We start from the raw sequence: 23,406 nt of genomic DNA, 5'->3' as shown, positions 1-23,406 counted from the left end.
GAGATGATCATTAGGAGTAAAGAACTGAACCCAGAAGGAAAGAAATATAAGAAGCTAGGCTGTGCAAAGAGAATGGGAAATGTGAGGGTAAATCTACATAAGCATTGACTGTAAACAGCAACAGTTTAAAAATATGTCATCATCAGAGTTAGAAAGATTCAACTTCCAGGAATTGTTTAGGGAGAGAATAGCGCTATTGATTAAATTTTGTCTTTAAGTCAATTATTTATGTTAAACATTTAAAGCGTAGAAATAGAATATATAACTTCCAGAATTGTAGAGAGAGAAATAGGGGAAATAACAAAACCCAACCCGTTAGAGGACAGAAATGAAGAACGAAAAAACAAAACAAGAAACAAAGAAAAATTATGATAATTGAAAAACACAAAAGAAGATAATAGAATAACCTCTTCTCTTCAAATTATAAACTCAATGTCTTCTCAAGGGTATTTCAGAAATTGTCACTTGTTCAGAGCTTTGTTTTATTAATAGATGGGGACAATACAAGACTTCCTACATCAGTAGGAGTTTTACCGTCTTCACATGTCTCATTGTGCACATTGCTTGTGTCCATTGCTTATGTGTTTGTCAAATCTCCCATATTAGACTATTGTTCTTGATATGTAGACAGATTTTCCTTTGGAACTCCCATGGGACTTAATCTAAATGCTTGGCTGAATCTAGTGATAAGTGAGCATGTCTATTAAAAGGAATATTTTCTTTGTGTATAACACTTAGGGGACCTTGGCCATTTTTTGATGAAGGCTAATTTGTTGATTTCCATGGTAGGGAGGAGTAAGACACAAACAAGGGTATGGTAGAATAATAGCAGAGGCAATGGTAGTTGTCACACCAGCAGTGCTTGCATTTTTGAGCACGTCCTTGGTGCAAAGCATCACCCAAAGTATTTTATGAAGCTGGTATTTTTATTTTACAAACGTAGAAACCAAAGCACAGAGAAGTTAATATTGAGACAGGATCATGCAGTCCTATGATTTATTTCTTAAATGGCACACTCACTAACATCATGTATTTATCAAATATATTTGTCACGATTTCCCATTTTTGCATTGCTATACGTTCCCAGCTACATGTTATTTGCTTCATTAGTGGCAAAATGGCTGATGTAGTCTAAAATTAATTTTGGCTGCTACTTATAAATCATGCTGTGCTTACCATTTTTAATATAAAATTGCAGAATTTCGTGAATTTAAAAGGAGCCATCTTATAGAGTGAGTTAGCTTCAATTCCCATAAAATTATAGTTACCAAGTAATCAACCATATTTGGTTTAACAGATACCAAGGCTTTACTTCCTGTATGACTGCTCTGTAAGCTGAGCTTAATCATGAACAACATGTTGTTCTGTGACAGACTCCAGATTAATTAATGACTATGCCTTTGTTTAAAATAAATGTCAAGTCTTTACAATTGGGGCTTAAACCTCTAGGCTGAATGTGAAAATTCAGTTTAATGATTATGTCTCTTCTATTATGATAAGGGGAATATTTCTCCCATAGGAATTTTTTTTTTTTTTTTTTGAGACAGAGTCTTGCTTTCTTGCCTAGGCTAGAGTGAGTGCCATGGCATCAGCCTAGCTCACAGCAACCTCAAACTCCTGGGCTCAAGCGATCCTCCTGCCTCAGCCTCCCGAGTAGCTGGGACTACAGGCACGAGCCACCATGCCCGGCTGATTTTTATATATATATATATATGTTAGTTAGCCAATTAATTTCTTTCTATTTTTATGGTAGAGACAGGGTCTCGCTCAGGCTGGTTTTGAACTCCTGACCTTGAGCAATCCGCCCACCTCGGCCTCCCAGAGTGCTAGGATTACAGGCATGAGCCACCGCGCCCGGCCTCCCATAGGAATTTTACTTTTGGCACTTATATTAAGGGCCAAAAAAAGTGGTTGTAGAGCATTATGTATATATTTTTTGAAATTAAAAATTTAACCTAATTCTTCAGATTATTTTACAGGTTGTCATAAATCTGTTAAAAAAAATTCTTCCCTAAGCTTTCAAATTCTTTCAGTAATAATTTTTCCTTATTTTAATATTTCTATCATACACTTAACCCATTCTGTTTTACATTCTATTTGGATATGTGTGTCTTTCTTTCATCATTAGATTATCAGTTCCTTAGGAGCAGGAACCCCACTTTATGCATCCTTATATCCCATCTTCCACCTTCTTCTCAAGCCATAAGTTACTGCTTCCTGAGTGTCCATTTTGAATTGTGGCAGGAATAAGGTAACATGTGCAGATACAATCTTTAGAAGTTGTACCATCCCCAAAGATAGCAGGTAAGGCCAGGACAATGGATTATGATGACCTGGAAGAAAAAGGAAAGAAAAATACCCTTCTGTGAATATACCTTATATCATAAATGATTAGTCCTCAAAGGCTAGGGTTAGTCCTCAGGTATTTGGAATGTGTAAATATTTGTCTTTTAAAACCCAGCTTTATTAAGGTGTAATTGCCAAATGAAACATATATGTTTATGGTGTACAATGTGATGTTTTGATATATGTATAAATTCCAAAATGATTAAATTAAGCTAATTAACATATCCATCATCTCACATATCACTTTCTTTTGTTGTGAGAATATTTACGATCTACTCTGTTAGTAATTTTAAAGTATACATTATTATTAATTATAGTCACCAAGTTACACAATAGATCTCTAGAACTTATTCATCCTAACTGAAACTCTGTACCCTTTGACCAACATCTCCCTGTCCACTCTCCCCCACCCTCAGCCCTCCCACCCCCACCAACCCCTGGCAACCATCATCCTACCCTCTGCTTCTATGAGGTCAACTTTTTTAGAAGGAATGTGTAAATATTTTCTGAGTTTCTCCTTTGTAGTGATGAGTAGTTTCTTGATCTTAATATGTTATTTCTTACTGTTCTAGTGGTTCATTTATCCAACCTTTTGATTGTGGTCATGATGATTAAGGACCGCTGTAAAAATAGGGTCAGGAGTTTCCCTGATTGAAAAATAAATAGAATTGCAGTGGCTCTTTGTGGGCTGGTCCCTGTGGACTCACCACCAGTAGCATGTTTTTTCTTTGTCCCATTGAAAGTACACTCATTCTTTGACGTTGCTTAGTTAAGTGTTGTGGTTTCTTTATGGAAAAGAACTGATGATTTGGCCAAAGCCACATACATGCATATGGTCAAGCCCTCTGTCCAGTTGACCTTTCCAATTCTTAACTGTGGCTTCTTTACTCTGGAGAAACTGAGTCACATACCCCCTAAATTATTATCACATAGCTAGACAAATGTAATAATTACACTTAAGGCTCTAATCTATTTTTCTCTAAATGTTTAGGTTGAAAACTACCATATCCATAAAAATTTTAGTATGCATCCAATTCCTAAATGCCTACTTTTCCTTTCCCCCACACTGTTTTGTCTCTTTTTCCCATCGCTTCTCCATTCTCTTCCACTGTCCACAGCCAGCCCCTCTCAGCTGTCTCCTAAATGGGTCCTCTCTGTCCTTTGCACTCTTCTCATTTCTGTGGCTCTTGTTGTCTACAGAATACTGATGTATTTCTTGTTCATTATTACTCTCCCTCCATCTGTGTCTTTCCCTAAAACATATTTTTTCTTTCTTTCCTATCTTCTTCAGTTCTCCTTGGGATTCATGTTGTCTCTGACCAACTGTTTTTCTTTTCTTTTCTTTTTTTATTATCCTATATTCTCTGTAAAGAACAGTATTCAGCTTATGTTTAAAAAAAAAAAGGTCACTGCTGGTTAAATGAATATTGGCTGCTAGGACAAAACAAGAATCCTGGCCAATGTTCCTATCTCCAACCCTCTACCCTGAATGATCTCCTTGTTTTTTTCATTAATGTTGAGTTCTTTTCTCTTTTTCTTTTGTACATACCACATAATGTAGCTAGTGTCTCTGATCAGATCCTTCAAGGAGAAGTCCCAATAAAATGATCTTCACTTGCAAAAATCACAGGATCTCAAGAATTTTGTTAAACCCATCTTACTCTCTCTTGGAAAGCATTGCTTATATGGTATATACCAGGATTTGCTTATATGGTATGCACCAGCAGGAAGGTACTATTATGTACTGTGTCTGGCACACACTGGTATTCTATAAATACCAGCTGCTTGATTTTGCTAATGATGATGGTGATGGTGTGGGTGAGTATTTTGAAGGACGGAAGGACAGAAGTGGGAGGAGAACAGAGACATCAGTGATGAGATGGAGATAGTAGGAAAACAGGATTCAGGAAGAAATAGCTGCTGGGACAGATGCATAAGAACACATGTTAATCTGTCTTAATTCTCCTGCTTCTTGGTATTAAAAGAAACCAATAGTACGACATAAAGAGTCTGAAAGCTACACTGATAATTGTCTCCATCAGATCATCTAGATGGCTTATTCTCCCCTATTTCATTTCATGTGGTCATGGAAGGACAGACACCTCTCCTTTCTATTGCCATCAGTCACCCAACCCAAAGTGGAGGGGGTGAAGGTGGTGAAGGAGATTGGGGTAGTTAGGTAGACATGGAATACAGATTTCAACTTCTGAGAACCTGCCAGACTTGGTGTCATTCTCAGAATAACTCTCTGAGACATTGTTAGATGCACATGCAGGAAGGTGTGAGGACAAAATCATGTACCCTGTCATCCTTTTCTGTGTTTTTTCTGTGTTTACTGTCCCTTGGCATGCCTCATCTTGCCAGATTTGAACCTCAGGAGAGGCTCCAGTTTCTCTCTGAGCATATAGCTTTTTTTTTTTTTTTTTTTTTTAACAAATTGTTCTGATGTTTTAATCACTCTATTGAAAAGCAAGCAAACAAACCAGCAAAACACTGCTTTTGTTGTTATTGTTTGTTTGCTCTGATATTGAAGGAGAATAAAAAGGAAGCTCCTCATCTAGATGTGTGGCAAGTAAGTTTTGCATTTCTTTTTCATTGCAGTGTGGTTGCTGTCATTCTTGCGCCTTTGTTTCTGGACAGCATTGTAATGCTGTAAATTATGAATGAGAGTGACAACCTGAACATGATCTGTGCATTATGGAGGGAAAGGGGGTAGTTCAGCGATGATAGAGACTGAGGATCTCTGAGAAACAGGCTTGTCATCTTCTGTACTCTGCTATCCAAATTCATCTTTAAATTGAGTTTGGGTTAATGATGACTGAAAGTGTTTTAGAATAAGTCACTTTTGAGTGGTTTCATTTGCTGCCACTGATATAGGTTAGGGACTTTTTTGTCTTTCTTTTAAAACAAAAGAAGAAGAAAGGAAGAAAGAATGAAAACACTGAAAGAGAAGTAGCATCTTTGAAATATACATACAAACATAGTCACAGAGATATGGCATTAATTTCCTTTTTGAAGTTCTTGCCTGAGTATTGGGAAAATAATGTGTGAAAAAAAAAGTGTCAAACATCTTCTATATATCCCAGTGTGGTAATGTCACTATAATTCAGACTAAAAAAAAACAGATAATTTTCCTGTTTTATTGAATAAATTCCCTTTTGTTTGTCAAAGTATCCTGCAACCTGCTAAATTCTCCTCAGTTGACAATAATGCCATCATGAGTTTCTACTGTACGTATTATGAATATAATTATGGTTTCATTAGATTCACCCTTGTTTCTTACGTTTCAAGAAAATCTCTTGATATTCTCAAAAATTTTAAATTATTATGTGTTTTCAGATTTCTGTATATGCTTTTGATATTTGATAAGTAATTATTCTTAGGCCTTATAAAGCTGGAAAAAACCTCCAATTTCGATATCAGTATCTTTTAGGGCCTGGGAGCCTTCGCCTATTGATGGAATGAATGTTGGTGCAAGGATGTGCTCTACGTAATGGGGGCCGTGGGGCAGGGTTTGGGGGCTGGAAGCCAGGCTCCCCCTCCTTAGTGTTCTGCTCAAGTTTTCTCTAGTTGCTGTGCCCCTCCTTATAAATGGGAACATTCAGGTGTTAAGTCGAAAGTGTTGTTCAGGTAATTATTCCTATAGATTCTATTGATTTTTTTTTTTGTTTGAATATTAACCCTTAGTTTAGAACAATGATACTATAAATTTAGGCTTGTTGAAGCACTTTAGTTTCCTTTATGCTATTTCTATTCTTCTGTTTTTAACTTGAGTATCTCTCTTTTGTTTTAGGCTTAGCAGTTTCCCTGCAGCTGTTACACGGAGACATTGAACAAATCAGAAGAGAATACTCATCAGTATTTTCTCATGGAGTATCCATAACAAGGAAATTGGGATTTTCTAATATTATTATGCCTGGTAGGTGACTTGGAATGTACCAAAATGATGAAATATGGGTATATTGTCTATTTTTGACACTTGAGAAATTGTTAGCTTTGAAGAAGAGTTCACATGGGCCATGCTGCAGGACAAAATGAGGTATTTAATAGTAAAGAAGCAAAAATTTTTCCAAAATATCTTCACGTTCTGATGATGTTAAAGGGGGTAACTTTTAGGGGCCATCGCTGTGTTTCATTATGACCGTGATGAGAAGGAAAACTGAGATAGTGGATAGTGTCCAGAAAATATTTTACCCCTTGGTGCAAAGTGTTGATTAAATCATTTGTAGTGGTCCCCAGCCTTTTTGGCACCATGGACCAGTTTCATGGAAGACAATTTTTCCACGGAATAGTGGGGTAGGAGGGTGGGGATGATTTTGGGATGACTCAGCATTACATTTATTGTATACTTTATTTATATTATTATTATATTATAATATATAATGAAATAATTTTACAACTCACCATAATGCGAAATCAGTGGGAGCCCTGAGCTTGTTTTCCTGCAGCCAGTGCCACCGCTGGTCTGACAGGAGGCAGAGCTCAGGTGGTGATGCGAGCAATGGGGAGCAGCTGTAAATACAGATGAAGCTTCTCTAGCTTGCAGCCGCTCACCTCCTGCTGTGTGGCCCAGTTCCTCACAGGCCACAGATCAGTACTGGTTCTTAGCCTGGGGGTTGGGGACCACAGATTTAGAGGATATCCTTTTAGGTTTTGATTTAAAAAAGTGATTGAGCAATAGTTAGCCTTTCTTGAAGGATTTTTCCATCATAGATATATATATAGGTATATGTATATGTATATGTAAGCAGCCATATGTAAACAGTATATGTATTTCTACACCTTTTTTTAAATTACTTCCTTTGATAATGGATCTGCACCCTTTCTAGATGTAGTGTTTGTGATTCACATCTATATTGGCACCCAAAAAAATACTCCCCAAAAGTAGAAAAGATGGGGGTTAAGGAGCTTCACACTGTAAAATAAATGTGAAGGTCATTGAAACTGATACATTTTGGAGTGAGTTAGTCCTAATCACTCAACTGAAATAAGTTTTAAAAAGCACACCGTTTAACACTCCTATGGGTTTTCTGAGTGTTTTCATATACAACCTGGTGAGTTAGACAGGAATAGTATACTTGCTGATGAAGAATACTGGATATTTAGCAAAACTTGGTCAACAGACCAAAAACAGGTCAACAGACATTGATTGAGCATCAACTTTGTACCAGGGGCCAAAAATTAAAGGATTAGTTAGTTCATTCTACAAATATATGTTGAACACTTTCTACATGGCAAGACATTATTCCATGTACTGGAGACACAATACTGAACACGACAGAAGAAAATCCTTTCCCTTATAAAGCTTACTTCCCAATAAGGAAAATTTTAGTAAATGTGTAAGTAAAATATACATGTTCAAAGATGATAAATCCTAAGGCAAAAACCAAGGTAGGTAGAAGGCTAGGGCATGTCTGAGGTGGCAGTGGGTTGAGGAATTGAAATTTTAGATGGGTGAGAAAACGATGTAAGAATAGAGACCTAAAGGAAGAGAGGAAGCCAGGTAGGTAAAAGCATTCCAGAAAGAGGAACGACAGGTGCAAAGTCCTGAGGCAGTCGAATGGCTGGCGTGTTTGAGGAACTGCAAGAAGGTCAGCTTGGCCAGAATAGACTCGTGGGGATGGGAGTGGAGGGTTGAGGGGAGAGAAAATCATGTGGGGCCTTGTAGGTCACACTAAACACTTTGGCTTTTATTCAGAGTGAGGAAGGAAGCAACTAGAAGGGTTTGAGCAGAGGAGCAGCAAACTGCTTTGCATTGCCACGGGCTCACTGGTTGCTGTGTGGAGATTATACTTGGAGGAATGTGAGAGGAGGGATGGCATGGGGGAGACCGGTTTGGAGGTTTTTTGAGATAATGCAGATGGGTGGTGATCATGGCTTGGAGCAAGGTGTTAGCAGTGGAGACAGTGAGAATAAGACGTGCTCATGCCCTTGAGAGGGTTACGGTCTCCAGGGAGAGAGACACACTGTAATCCGGAGGGAGTTAGAGGCACACACAGAGCACGGAGGAGGTGTAGAATCCCCCTCCTATTGGAGGGGTCTTACTAAGATTGACTCCTGAGCAGGGTCTTCAGCACTAAGGACTCTGGCCCACGTCTCCCACGTCATCGTGCGCCACTGTGCTACAGCAAGCACTCTTTCATGTTAAAAGACTGTGCAGTCCCAGCTAACAAAGCTCCACCTCCAATGTTGACAGGAAGTTTCTAAGTTCTGAAAATTTCTAACTTTTAAAATTCTGTGAAACTCAGAATTTTATGAGAGAATAGCCTTTTTAAAACTTTTGAAGTTTAAAAGCAAAAAACAAACGAAAAACAGTCTAATTGCTTCTGTCTATGCCTGTCTATCCCTTTGTGTGTGTCCAGACTTCTCATTTTCCTTCTCTTTCCCTTTCTGTCTTGATCTTAATCTTTCTTCTTCTTATTTTATTTTATTTTTTTATCTTTAGACCTCCTAAAGATTAAAAAAAAATTACCTCAGAATAGGCCTAAGCTGCAGAGGTTCTTGTGGTGTTTGCTTTTAAAAATTTTTTGACCTGTCCTGTCCTTGTTTTACAAAGCAAGGAATGAATTTTTATTAGTCCCTGAATTTTATTATAAAAAGACCTCACTTGTGTTTGATCTTCCATAGGAACAAAGAGCTGCCAACCTTTTGTCACATGTTAGAAGATGACAAATAGCATATTAAGTAGTAGTATTTCTCAGTGCTCCATTCCTCACCCTCCACAACCGAGAAAAGGGAGAAAAAATAGAAAGACCAAATAAAATAGCCTTAAATTATTGACAGTTTTTTAAAATGAGATCCTCCAAACCACTGTTTAAATCCTATGTGTAAAGGCGAGCAAAGGGAGTTGTGTCTGACAAGGCATCTGGCACAGCTGAGATCTGACAGTAGGATTGCTCTGAATAAAGACCTAAAATGACTGGCATCACCCGTTGCACCATTTTGTGGTCTCTGGATTGAAATTCCTTCATGCAGGCAAGGCTGAGAGAATCGCCTGTAAGCTTTCCCGAGATGACCTGACCTAGCTTAGGGTCCCAGTCTGCCTGAGCATCTCATGCTACTGATGTCGAAATGACTGTTTATAGAGCTGTTTACTTGGTGGCATGCAACCGTTCATTATTTCCTTCAGTTGCTATAAATAACTGGTATTTCCTCTTCAACAAAAAAGAAAAAAAAATTCATCCCACTGGGAAGCAAATTGATGAGCAAATCTAATATAGAAAACATATTTTAGAGCAGAATGCAGCCAGCTGTTAGAAGAATTCCTCAGCTTGGTCTCTGGGTAGTATCATTGAGAAATGGAAAAATATAAAGCACGATGACACTTCACTGGCTGAATGATTGTCCGGGATGCGGTGTGCTCATGCAGCTTTGGTCTGGCTTTAATGACGGAAATGAACTTGCCGTGGCATGAGGCTCGCTTCTGTGCCTTCCTGGCCCCACGTCGTAACGCACAGTTCACACTGTCCAGGGAAATCGTCCTCCCAGACACGGGTCTGCAGTGTCGGGGACTACAAGAGAGATTTATTAAAAGCAATTCCTTCTCCTTCTTGTCTCTTTTTCTTCTTTGGCTTTTTAATCTTCCATATTTGAAGGAGGGGAGAGAGAGAGATATTTCCTTAAACAGCTGAAAGCAACTTTAAAACTCACTAGAGTTTTTTACATTGGGAAACATGCAGTCACTGTTTTGTTTTCCTTTGTTATTTTCAGACTTGTCAATTAATTCTCCCCAGTGGCTATAATGAAAACTTGAGCTGAATTCTTCAATGAGAAAATGTATGTGAGCAACATTTCTAATCCCAATGTTACACTGACAGTCTGCAAGGATGCCTTTTTTTCATTGTCTAGACCTGTCCTTCAGAGTTAATTTGCATCTTTATTGTTCTGACAGGGGTCGGAACAGGTGAGGCACGGTGCTTATACCAACAGGACCGAGTTCATCAACACTGTCTCTGCCTCTCTGCAGAATGGCTTATCTGTGGTCCTGACAAGGACATACACAGAGTTCTTTTTGAGGATCACAGAATGTAATCAATGCCAAACTCATTTTGAAATGGGAAAAACTTAGAAACAGACATTATCTACTCATTCTGCTATTGTGCAGACAGATCTCTAAGTTGTCACCTAGTGTGAGGAAGAGACCTGCCCACGTGCTTTCAAGCCATCATGAGACCCCCCTGAACTCTTCCGTGGGGTGGGGGTTTGTCATTTAGCACTTTATTTCTTAGAGTATCTGATTTCCGCCTAAGAAAAGTCATTTTCTGCGAAACTCCATCACTGCGATCTACAAGCCAAATAACTTTGAGGGGTGTTTCATGGTCTGGTCTCTGAGCCTGTGAGAGGGAGGAGAGCAGCAAAAATACTTAAATCAATGCTCTCCAATAGAAATGTAATGCAAGCCACACATGTCATTTTGAATTTTCTAATAGCCACTTTTTAAAAAGTAGGAAAAAGTGGTGAAATTAAGTTGAACAATGTATGTTATTTAAGCCAGTGCATCCAAAATATTATCATTTCAATAGGTAATCCATATTCAAAAACTCCTGCTGAGTTATTCTACACTCTGTTTTTCAACTTCTCTGAAAACTAGTGAGTCTTGTACATTTACAGCACTTCTCTTTTCAGCCAAGTCATATTTCAAGCGCTCAATTGCCACAAGTGGCAGCAGTTACCCTGTTGGACAGCCCAGCTTTAAACATCTTAACAGACTCTGTATGCAGTGGGGCCTGGGCCGTTGCTGGGTTTCAGGAGGGTCTGAGTTTCCATCCATCAAACCTTCTGGAGCAAACCTGGCTGATGTGTCAGGAACGTCATGGAAGGTCTGCCTGCCTGCCCCCAGCCCTGAATGTCCATTCTTACTCTAAGTTTGTGATTCTTCCTGGGCAAAAGTTTCTTTGCCTCCATCGTGATCTCCCCACTTTATCTTCCACGCCTGTACCCTATTCCCCTGGAGTCTTGTTTCTAACACATCAATTGGTTAAACTGTCTGTCACTCTTTGTTAGGGAACCCATCATTGATACCCTGTGGGGCATTTACTTTGAGTAGATCTTTGAAGCTTCTAATTCTAAAAGGAAGTAAGCCAAAATAGTAGAGTGTCAGAAATAGAAAGTATAATACTTCATGTTCTTGCTTGTAAGTGGGAGCTAAATAATGGGTACACATAGACAGACAGAGTGGAATAATAGACATTGGAGGCTCCAAAAGGTGGGAAAGTTGGAGGGGGGTGAGGGATGAAGAATCACCTATTGGGTACAAGATACACTGTACAGGTGATGGGTACACTATAAGCCCAGATTTCACCACTATGCAATAAATCAGTGTAACAAAATTACATTGGTACCTCCTAAATTTATTAAAAATTTTTTTAAATGGTGGAGTGATAAGGGGAGGAAAGGATTGAGTTTTGACAGTAACCTCAAGATTTATTTATTTTACGAGTATTATTCAGATCAGGCCTCCTTTTTCTTTGGTCTTTAGGCTATAGTTCAGTTAAGTCACATTTCTATTTGGTCAGAGTTGACTAGATAATGATTTACAGGCCTGGGGTAAGAAGAGTGTTATAGACATGTTTGCCTTATGTTTAAGAAAGTAAGCAATTTGTCCTTTCAAATATAAATATTATTCTTTACTACTCACTGATGGAGAAATATACATCAATAGATTGAATTGAACTAGCAATAATCCTACTTTGGGAGAAAGTAGGTGGTAGCTAGTAAGATATGATTTGATCTCCTTTAAAAATATATCCTAAATCTAACCGAAACTCACTGCCCTTCAATCAAAGTCACTAGGCTGCCACACCGAATAGGTACAACCACTGAGCTTATACCTGAACCCCTGGTCATGTGAGGAGATGGCGGTCTTTCAACTAACGAGTGGCACAGTAACTGGAGAGAGGTGGAGGTTTTATCCTCACCCAAGATCAAACTGGGGGAGGGGCTGGTGCCTCCCAAATTATGAAGTCTACAGCCCCTGTCACCCAAGGGTGGAGGAGTTTCCCCAACTGACTGTGCCAGATCTGCACATGGCACCTCTTAGTGCGACGGGCAACAGGGACCCACAGCCCATCCCTGCTCCTGCGTCAGTGCAAAACTGTTCTGGAAGGCCTGTCATGGATGCTATTGTATCATTTGCCCTTGCTTTATTGTTATAAGCAAAACAGAAACAGCTGCCCCTCAGAAGAGTTCAATACTTCATAGAACTCTTCCCAGAACAGAGCAAAACAAAAATGGAAACAACAGAAAATAGAGAAAACACTGATGGATTTTACTGAAATGTCCTCTGTGTGAAACGTGAAGTGTAGTATTAGTTAATTTTTCAGCTCATGCATGCATTTCCCCTGCTGTGGTCTGCTTCTGTCTCCAGGTAGCTGTGAATCTTGTCCCCATCCCTTACCCCCTCCTTGAAGGTGTCATGAGGTGACAGAAGCTTGGGTGCAGAGGGCACCTTGTATTAGTTTCCTGTGAGTACTATAGCAAATCAGCACAGACAAGGTGACTTAAAACAACACAGGTTTCTTATTTCACCGTTCTGGAGGTTGGAGGTAGCTCAGATCTCACTGGGTTAGAATCAGGGTGTCAGTTGGGCTGCATTTCTTCTGATGGCTCTAGGGGATAATCTGTTTTCTTGCCTTTTCCATCTTGTAGAGGCTGCCCGTTCTCCCTGGCTCCTGGTCACAAATCGCCCCAACCTCTGCTTCCCTCATCACATCCCTTTCTCTATTTCTGACCCTTCTGCCTCCCTTTGTTAAGGACTCTGCGGTTATACTGGACCCACTTTGATAATCCAAGAAAATCTATCTCAAAGTCCTTAATTTCATCAAAAGTCCCTTTTGCCATATATGGTAACATATTCATAAATTCCAGGGATTAGGGCCTGGATGTCTTTGGGATGGGGTATCATTGTTCTGCTTCCTGCACACATGCAGGGCTATCCCTGCGTGAATTTCCTCCTAGGTTCCCTGGTGGTAGTTTTCTGGCTCATACTTGAATATTTATAATGACCGAGGACACATCATCACATCATCTCTTGGAAGGACTTCTTTCATTTTGGACCAATCTTCCTCTACCTCCTATCCAGTGGTTTGAGTTTTTCTGCTTGGAACATTAACATTAACATTTTTAAATTCAATCAACTCTCTTATCTCCCTTCTCATGCTGGGTTCTGAGTCTTTTCTCCATTCTGATTTTGGTTCAGATAATACCATTTGTGTCTGGCTGTGTTCTGAAAATATGGTCCCTAGAACTGAAATGAGTATTTCAAGACTGGTCTGACCAGTACAGAATGGCAAAGGACCTTCCTCTGGCTGAAGTCACTTTTGGTGATGAAGGCTCAATTCCACTAGCTTATCTGATGGCCATTCTCACTCTGTTGAATTACGTTTTTTCACAGGTAAAATTAGAGCTACTGATCATACCTAGAAACCTTTCTTAATCTCTACACTTTAGTTTCCTCATCTATAAAATGGAAATAACAGTGCCTTCTTATAAGGTCGACATGAGAATTTCATGAGACATTCTACTTCTAGCACTTTGCAAAGTACCTGACACATGGCAGCTGCTCAATAAAGTGTCCTGCTGCTACTGTCACTGCTAAGACTGCTGCTACTGTTACCATCATCATCAGTGATCTAAGTTCACAAAAACTCTAAGTCACTCACACATTTTCTTTTGTTTTTTAACTACAGGACAGGAAATTTTCTTTTGTTTTTTTTTTTTTTTTTTTAGACAGAGTCTCACTTTGTTGCCCAGGCTAGAGTGAGTGCCATGGCCTCAGCCTAGCTCACAGCAACCTCAATCTCCTGGGCTCAAGCGATCCTGCTGGCTCAGCCCCCTGAGTAGCTGGGACTAACTACAGGCATGTGCCACCATGCCCGGCTAATTTTTTTTTTGTATATATATTTTTAGTTGGTTGGTTAATTTCTTTCTATTTTCAGTAGAGACAGGGTGTCACTCAGGCTGGTTTCGAACTCCTGACCTGGAGCGATCCGCCCACTTCGGCCTCCCAGAGTGCTAGGATTACAGGCTTGAGCCACTGAGCCTGGCCATAGGAAATTTTCATTTTCAGTTTCATAAACCTTAACAAATATCCAGTACAGATAAAGTACTAGACTAGCCCCTATGGCTGTGTACAGTGGTTTATAGGGTGTGGTGATCATGTGCTCGATGCCTTTATCCAGACAGAATCAAGGATCAAGGTTTTAAGCTACTGATGGAAGCCTCTTGCCTGTTTAGGTCAAGCCTGTAATCAACTCGTTTGACTGCAGTCACTGAACTCTTCTGAGTTTGTTCCCACCACTATGGCCTTTATCTTGTCTACAATGAGATTTTGAAAAGCCTTCACATGTGTAGATGCTTCCCAACCAGTGGGCCTGCTAAAGAGAGGGAAGCTTTGTGCACATCAGATTTACAGAGTAATAAATTTGAATGGTGTGAGGTGTTAAGAAACATTGTCAAGAAAATAGCTTTTCACACTGGTGCTGTGACTTCATTTCATACTCACTTTATGGTTTCTCTCTTAATTACCCAAGGTGCTTGCTTCACACCATTGGGCTTATTAGTTTTCTCCAGAGTCAACCTCAAGTGTATTGATTTTAATTAGCACTTGTTTCAACTTTATCCTATGCATATTTTGGCAAAATGTGGCACCTTGCAGCATGGGAAAAGAGCAAGCTGCAAAATTCCTGGGGAGAGGCATGTGTAGAATGTCATCCAGAAGAAATGTACTTGTCATGTGTTCTCTTTTCAAAGAAGTCTTCTTTTAGTCTAAAAGAGTTGTAAGTGATAAAAAAAAAAGGGGGGGGCTTATGGGGATAGTGACAGTTAAAGAACAGAAAGTTAAAGCATAGTTTAAAGTGTTTTAATATATGTATGTGTTATATTCCAGAAGTTCTTTCGTAAGCCATAGGGACAGCAAAACATAACAGAGTAGTCTTGTCCCTCCTGCTACTTCTCCTGTCCCTCCATCTGGATTTTTAGAAACACAGAAACCTGAGACTCAGAGGTTTTTCTTGCCCTGTCTAGACTGATATCACACAGAGTAGCAGAAGCAGAGAGAAACTAGAATCTAGATCTCCCTATTCTGATTGTCCTATGACCCTACAGCACTTAGGTGTATTTGAATTCAGGATCTCCATTGTAAGAAAGAGGTAGAAGAATCCAGATAAGTTATGAGCTAAACAGGCTTTGAGGATTGGCTTGAAAAGCTAACACCCTTTTTAACCTTGCTCCTTTGTCAAACAAACCATAGCTTACTTGGATCCCTCATCTTCTCACGGGGCCTTCTCTAATTACCCTTCTGAAGATTTTAACTCACCCTCCACCCCCACTCAGTGCTCCCTACCCTGTTTCTCTGTCTTACTTTTATCCACAGCACTCACTATCATTCAACATGCTATACCTTTTGCTTATTGACTAAAGACCTTCTGCTATTAGAATCTAGACTCTGTGGGGAAAGGAATTTTTTTTGCTTTTGTTCACTGCTCAATCTACCTGGCCTAGAATAATAATGTCTGACACATAGTAAGTATTCAAGAAATATTTGTTGAATAAATACAGGTACTGGATAAAGACTGTTGTGATACTGGCAGTGCATCACCCCACCTTTCCTCCTGTCAAGCACCTTCCAAACCTGTCTCATCCCCTCTTGTCTTTACTGGAGTCTGAGTGGCCATGACCTTCCAGTAGATGGGAGTGGAAACCTCCCTCCCAAGAAACACTTACTCTTCATTTTGCAGGACAGTTAATCCCTGTGTGGCTTAGACAAAGTAATTACTCATTATAAGAAATTCCTAAAGTAAAATACCCTGTAGCTATGCTTCCCATTAATCACTGCATATTTGATAGTTTATTTGTAAACAGAGCTACTTATCATATGTCACCTGCTCCAAGAAGCAAAGGAATTTTGCTGTTGTTAGCTACCATCTTTTGCTCTAAAGTACCTTAATTTGCGTGTCCACTTTTTCCCCTGCCAAATCTGCCAGTGGGAAAAGCATTGTCAAGAATTTCCTCCCGAACCTCTTGTTGCGCTAGCATGTGTGCAGTCCATTAGCATACCAGTTCCATTTGTTGTTTGTTGAAGCTGGTTGAATCAGAGGACAAAGTTTGTGAGTTGGCTGCTCATTCTGTAATGGAATTGTTAAAATAAATAACATTAAGGGCGTGTGGGTAGTAAAAAACATATATAGTAATAAAGTGAAATAGGCTATAAAAATCTAGCAAACTTATAAAAATTGACTGAGCCATTCCCTAAAAATTTTTCAAAAAGTAAAAATAGTTGAAATAAACTTTCAAAAATATAAATATAAATTTGTGAAATATGTTGCTTTTCTCCTGGACTTCTCAGTTCATTGCCTTTCCAAGTTGGTTTGTACAAGCTATATGAGAGTACTAGAAATTCATAAGCCAGAGACCTCTGTAGCAATTGTTTCCTCTAATGTGTTTTATATATTCTTTGTAAAGGGTGATTAAGATTGAATTTTTTTCAGTACCTACTCAATTTCTCTGTTTGGGGGCCCATCTGTTTCCTTGTAGCCCAGGTCATTCACAATGATACCATTGTAAAAAAGTTGGTCTTTAGGGAGGAAGATGATTAGACACTTTGATATTCCCTCATGCTATTAAGAGCTAGGATACTTTCTTGTGCACACTTTGGTCAGGAAGTTTTATAAATCTCCCAATTATAGATATAATTGTATGGTTATTTTTCCTTCTAGTGATTTGCTTCCTTATGGGGAAGTTTTTTTAATTAGAAAACAAAGAGTATTTTGATTTTTCAAACGTTTGAAAGCTATGATGAGTAAAAGAAAATTCAACTTTGTCATCTCACCAACACTTACCTTCAAAAACTTTCTAATAGCACTTTGTTGACTTATTTCTGACTTACCTATCCACTTACTATTTCTCTCAAATTAATTCTTACAGGAAAGGTAAAAGCATGCTGTTAGCACGTTTGCCTAAATTTGCTATTATAGTTGGCATCAAATTTCTCCCTTTTTTCTTCTTGCAAAATAAGAAAGGAATAAGAATAAAAAGATTCAAGTTGTAGAAATCACCAATAAAGAAAAAAAATAGATGGTATATTTATGTACAGAATATATCCGTTTGAATCTAGGGCCTTTCTCATTTGTTTTATTGCTCAATGGTATGAAATAGTGAGCTGAGTTTGTGTGACTGAATTATTCTACATCTGTGTCCATAAAATGCTAATCTGGATTCTTCCAGCAGTGAGATCATTTTGTCCATGAATTTTGGAAAAGATTTAAATTGTAATTGTACCCTTTGCAGTCCTATTATTTTATTCCATTTAGGCTTTTCTTCTACTCTAAATTGCTGTAAAGTAATGAGACTGGTTTCTATAAGCCACCCCTGCTAGGCTGTCATTTTGTATCACACCTCATAAATGAAATGAGGGAAATATTGGAAAATGGTGAGACTTGACAACACCTTCTACTCAGTCTCAGTATTCCCCTCCTAGATGTACTTATGCAATATTGCTAATTCAGACTGGCAGAGGCTGGCTTTGATTCTCCCAGATATCGCAGTGAGGGTGAAGACCCTTTTAGAAAAGTACACATAGATTATTTTTAAAAATACTGTTATACATATGAAAGTACAATTACATATAAAAGTACGTAATTTTTTCTTGATAGAACACTTTATTACATTTCTTAATATATATATATATATAACTTGGTTTTCTTTCCTATTAGGTGAAATGAGGAATGATTTATATATCACTATAGAAAGGGGAGAATTTGAGAAAGGAGGAAAGAGCGTGGCCAGAAATGTGGAAGTTACAATGTTTATTGTAGACAGTAGTGGCCTGCCCTTAAAGGTACGTTAATACTGGATATTTTGTGGTAAAACAAGTCTTTATAAATAGTTGCTTCATCTTTAATGTGATCAGTTAATTTCTGATTTGCAATTTTTTCCTCTCTTATTTTTCTTCTCTACTCCTGTGTAGTTTTCTTTTTTCTTTTTAATTCACTGAACTGTCTCTCAGAAAAGAAAGAAGAAAAAGGAAAAGGCTTTCACATTTTAATTGATTACATCAACAATTTTCTTCTAGTAACTATTCTTTAAATGCAGTACTTTTTCATTTGTTTCCCTTTCATCTGTCATAGTTTTAGAGAAAAATGTTTTTTCATTGGCAACTGTTTTTTTGTTGTTTTTTTTTTAATTGTCACATTTATTCCTGTGTATTTTCATTCTGACCAAAACAGGGCATGAAGACCAGAGTACTACTTACTAATTGCGGTGATAATAGCAGGTTCCTTTATGGAGGAAGTATTTTTTGTGAGCCCCTTCTTTGTAGAGAAGTAACAACTGCCTGTTCAAATAAGAGGGTTGGCCCTGGGGCTTAGTAAGTCACCACTGAGGCACAGAACAGGCCTTTGACTGCAGCAGGCTGGCGACTTTGCCACGTAGTTGAGCTCCAAATGGAGCGTGCAGTTGCCCATCTCCCACATGTTGCCCTGGCCCACCCTTGGCGCAGTAAACCCTGGGAGATCAGCGTCGGAATTAAACAGGCAGACATACCCTGCTGGGCAAGAGCAAGTAGAGAAACAGTGGCAAAGGACGGGGGAGGTAATTTCACATGAAGTGCTATGTGAGGAGCAGGCAGAGACAGCAAAGTGACTGCTCTGCCTCTTTCAAAAGAACCTTTCAATGCAGCTGTCTTTAACCAGCACGCTTCCTTTGTTAGGATTTTATCTCCTTCGGCTCTGGAGAGCCACCTGCTAGTGAGTACCACTCCTTTGTGCTTTACCACAACAACAGTCCCCGGTGGTCTGAACTGCTGAAACTTCCTATTCCCGTGGATAAATTCCGGGGCGCACACATCCGCTTCGAGTTTCGGCATTGTTCCAGTAAGTGTTTGCTGGCGTTGGCTACATGTCTTTTGTTGTGTTGGGATAATCAGCTTACTAAGGTGTGATGACAATATGAGCTGATCTGCAGAAAGTGTGTAACAAATGAGACGTCCAGGTGAGAGAAGCGAAGGTAAGGGGGTCCCAAGAGAAAAGAGGACTCATTTCTTTAAGAGCCAATAATCTCTATAGAAACATAGAGGAAGGAGAAAACTAAATAGACAGGAAATTTAGATTTTCCTTAAATTGATTACTTTCATAAAAATCAGTTTGTCACTTACAGAAAGGGGAGACACAGCATTAAAAACTGAGCTGGTTCTGGTGGTCTCAGGCAACACTAACCAGTATGATATCTCTAGGAGCTGATCAGACAGATCAGGGCTTTTCTGGAATGTGAAGCCATTAGAAAAGCCTTTGGTAGGCTCAGATTTATATCATGTATCTACATCACTGTACAGACTCAGACAGTGTTCGAATGAGGATTGAATAATGTCAACCAGAAAAGGATTTAGAGATATGAAGTAATTGCCTCATTTTACAGATTTATACAACACAAGGCATAGAAATGATATAGGATTTGTCTGTGTGGACATTGCCATCTATGAAGCTGTGATTTCTTGATGTGTCTATCTTAATTCTTTTGTACTCATTACCACCCTCTGAAGCCCCCACTCCCTTCCCCTACCAACCCTCAGCCCAGGGATCTTCTGCTAGTCCCTGTGTCACTGTGTCTGAGACATGCCTCACAGTGCACATTGTGTCTGGTGAATCTTGCTTTGGGAGCAGGACATCAAGTGAGAGCTCCAAGAGAATCACATTATCGGAGAAGCAGCAGGCTCCTCTGTGGTCTGGAAGGAATGATGCTTTGCCAAGAGATATATGGCGACTTCACCTGCGTGATGTTGTAATTCACCCAAGGTTCAAGCGGAGGAGGACTTTTTCATTACTGGAACTATGGCATATTTCAGGTTTGGCTCAGGGAGCTCCATAAATTATGCTTTTGTGGATGTTTCAGAATGCAGGAAGATGGCTAGCGGAGCCTTATGATTCTTCCACATTCCCAGAAGAGTTTCATGTGAAGGACGTGAAGTAGGAAAACATAAAGAACTTGGAATGGGGCCACACTATTCCTTCCACCAATCCTTGTTATAAATTCTCACTTGGGCCTAGTATGGGCTTTGAGCTTTAAGATAAGAAAAAGAAGGAGGAGGACAAAAGTGAAACAGTGGAGAAAGGGAGAATGCATTTCAAGAAAATTATTATAATTCAGCACTTGGAAAGCAGAATAAAGGCTATTTTCAATAAAATCTATTAGAACTCTGCCTCTCATCCTTGTACTTCAAACACTGTTCACAGGTTTGGAAGGTTTTTTTTTAATGTTCATTACTAAAATTTAGAAGAAACAACAAAGTATAAAGAAGAAAAATATCCCCATAATACCACAAACTACAAATAACCATTGTAATCATTTTACCACATGGGCTTCCTAATATTTGTGTATATATATTAATTCAAAAATATTATTCATGAAGCAAATATTTATTCAATATTCACTATGCGCCAAGCACTTTATTGGGTACTAGAGATAGATTTGCAAGCACAACAAAATAGCTCCTCTCGCAGAGCTTTCATTCCAGAGAGGGAAGACAGACAACCAATGAGCAAATAAATACATAATATATCAGGTAGTGAGTGAGTGGTAAGTGTGGTGAAGAAGACTTAAACTGGGGTTAGGGGATAGAAAGTGATGATAATGTGTTGCTCTTCTACACAGGGCAGTTAAGAAAGACCTTCCTGATGAGACTAAAGAAGTGAAGGCCTGAGCTACTGGGGTATCTGGGGAGAGAATATTTCAGGCAGAGAAAAGTACGAAGGACATGAGGTTGAAACATGCTTGGCATTTTCAAGGAATAGCAAGCACGCCAGAAAGGTAGCAGGGGAGGCAGATCTCATATTGTCTTTGGCATCACGGTGAGGACTATGGATTTTATTTGGCATGAGGAGAGCCTTTAGAGGATTTGAGCTGAAGATAAATCTGGCTGCTGTATGGATAATAGATTGCAGGTAGGCCAGTTGGAAACTGTAAGACCACTGGGAGGTTTTTTAGTCCTCCAAATGAGAGATTAAAGCGGTCTGCTTTAGAATGGTAGAGGCTCAATTCTTTTTTTTTTTTTTTAATAGAATATAGACAGATTAGAAGTGAATGAACGAGAAAAGTAAAGGATGACCCAAACATTTAGGCCTGAGAGGGAAGTGGTCATCTAATAAATCAAGAAAGACAATAGGAAGAATCTGTTTAGGGAGTAAATATCAAACATTCCATTTTAGATGCATTAAATTTGAGATGTTTATTAGGCAAGATATCAAATAAGTAAGTGAATGAGGTCCAGGTTCGACACTTAAACTTGAGAATGAGAAGGTATAGTTCAATAGTTGGTCTGCTGTAAATATTTAATAGCCAGCACTTGGATAGGGGTAGCCCTGAACTGTAGCATATGCTGATATCCATAGTGTAAATACTCCCACCATGGCCAATGTCAAGCTACCACCACAACATCACTGAATGTGGAGTTGGGGAAAGATGTGCCTTCTAAGTTCTATGAACCCATATGATCCAGCTTCAGTGCATCACTAATTTTAATGGTTTTTAAAGCCTGAGACTGGATGAGATTCCTAGATAGTAAATTTTGATAGCAAAGGGAAGTCTGAGGTTGGATTTCTAGAGCATCACCACATTTAGAGCTGGAATAAGGAGAAGGAGCCATTAAGGGACAATAAGAAGGAAGAGCCAGTAGACTGAAGGATAGTCAAGGAAGAACAGAATCCAACGGGCTAAATGAAGACAGTTTTTCAAGAGAGGATTGATTGGATGTGTCAGGTGCCAGAGATAAATCAAATAGATGAAGACAGAGAAATTATCATTTGGTTTGTTGTCATGGAAGCCACTGGATCTGACAAGTGGTTTTAGTGAATTTGTGGTGATGAACATGAGTATATGAGTGAGATGGAGGAAAGGAAGGTGCAGCAGTGAGTAGAGACAAATCTTTGGGGAAGTTTTGCTATAGAGAATACAAGAGTTGTGTTGATGCATAGGAAGACTCAATATTGTCAAGATGTCAATTCTTAACTGGATGTATAGATCCAATGTGATCCTAATCAAAATCCCAACAAGGGATTTTTTGAAATATCAAAAAACTGATCCTAAAGTTCATATGGAAAAGCAGAAGACCCAGAATAGAGAACACAATATTGAAGGAGAAGAACAAAGTTGGCGATCTAACATTATTTAACTTCAAGAGTTACTATAAAGCTACCGTAATGGAGATAGCATGGTCTTGGGAAATAACAAATAGATCCATGGAACAGAATAGAGAGACCAGAAATAAACCCACTTAAATATAGTCAGTCAACTGATCTTTGACAAAGGAGCGAAGACAATATGATGGAGGAAGATAGGCTTTTAAACAAATGGTGCTGGAATAACTGGACATTAATTTGCCAAAAAATGAAGCTAGAAATGGACCTTACATTCTTCACAAAAATGAACTCAAATGGATCATGGAAGTAAATGTAAAATGCAAAACTATAAAGCCCCTAAAAGATAACATAAGAGAAAATTTTGATCACTTTGGATTTGGCAATACAACACCAAAGGCATGATTCATCAAAGAAAGAATTGATAAACTGACTATATTAAAATTAAAAATTTTCTGGTCTGTGAAAAGCACTGTCAAAAGAATGAAAAGATAAGCCACAGATTGGGTAAAAAAAATATTTCCAGAAGACATATCTGATAAAGGACTGTTATGTAAAATATACAAACAACTAAAAATCCAATAACAAGAAAATGAACAACTTGATTAAAATATGGGCCAAAGACCTTAACAGATACTGCACCCAAGAAGATATACAGATGTCAAAAAAGCTTATGAAGAGATGCTTCCTATCACTTATCACACGTTGTCAGGGAAAACAAGAACAGGATAGTGCCACACACCTATTAGAATGGCCCAAATCCAGAACACTGACAGCACCAAATGCTGACAAAAATGAGCAGTAACAGGAACTCTCATTCACTGCTGGTGGGAATGCAAAATACTACAGCCACTTTGGAAGACAGTGTGGTGATTGCTTATAAAACTAAGCATGCTCTTACCATATGATTCAGTAATCATGCTCCTTGGTATTTAAC

General features: G+C 38.8%; 1 protein-coding gene across 7 annotated transcripts in view; it reads left to right on the top strand.

Moving 5' to 3' along the window:
* DOCK4 (dedicator of cytokinesis 4) overlaps nt 1-23,406 on the top strand; it is a 424,117-nt gene that overhangs the window by 254,479 nt on the left and 146,232 nt on the right. For all 7 annotated transcript variants that reach the window (XM_012736139.2, XM_012736138.2, XM_012736141.2 and 4 more), the window contains exons 13-15: nt 6,140-6,265; nt 18,057-18,181; nt 19,052-19,214. In XM_012736139.2, the coding sequence (XP_012591593.1) occupies nt 6,140-6,265; nt 18,057-18,181; nt 19,052-19,214 (414 nt within the window). The remainder of the gene's footprint in view (nt 1-6,139; nt 6,266-18,056; nt 18,182-19,051; nt 19,215-23,406) is intronic.

The sequence above is a fragment of the Microcebus murinus genome, chromosome 9, assembly GCF_040939455.1.
Source record: "Microcebus murinus isolate Inina chromosome 9, M.murinus_Inina_mat1.0, whole genome shotgun sequence".
NCBI lineage: Eukaryota > Metazoa > Chordata > Mammalia > Primates > Cheirogaleidae > Microcebus > Microcebus murinus.
The sequence above is the reverse complement of the archived record's forward strand: the minus strand, read 5'-3'. Positions and strand labels throughout refer to the sequence as shown.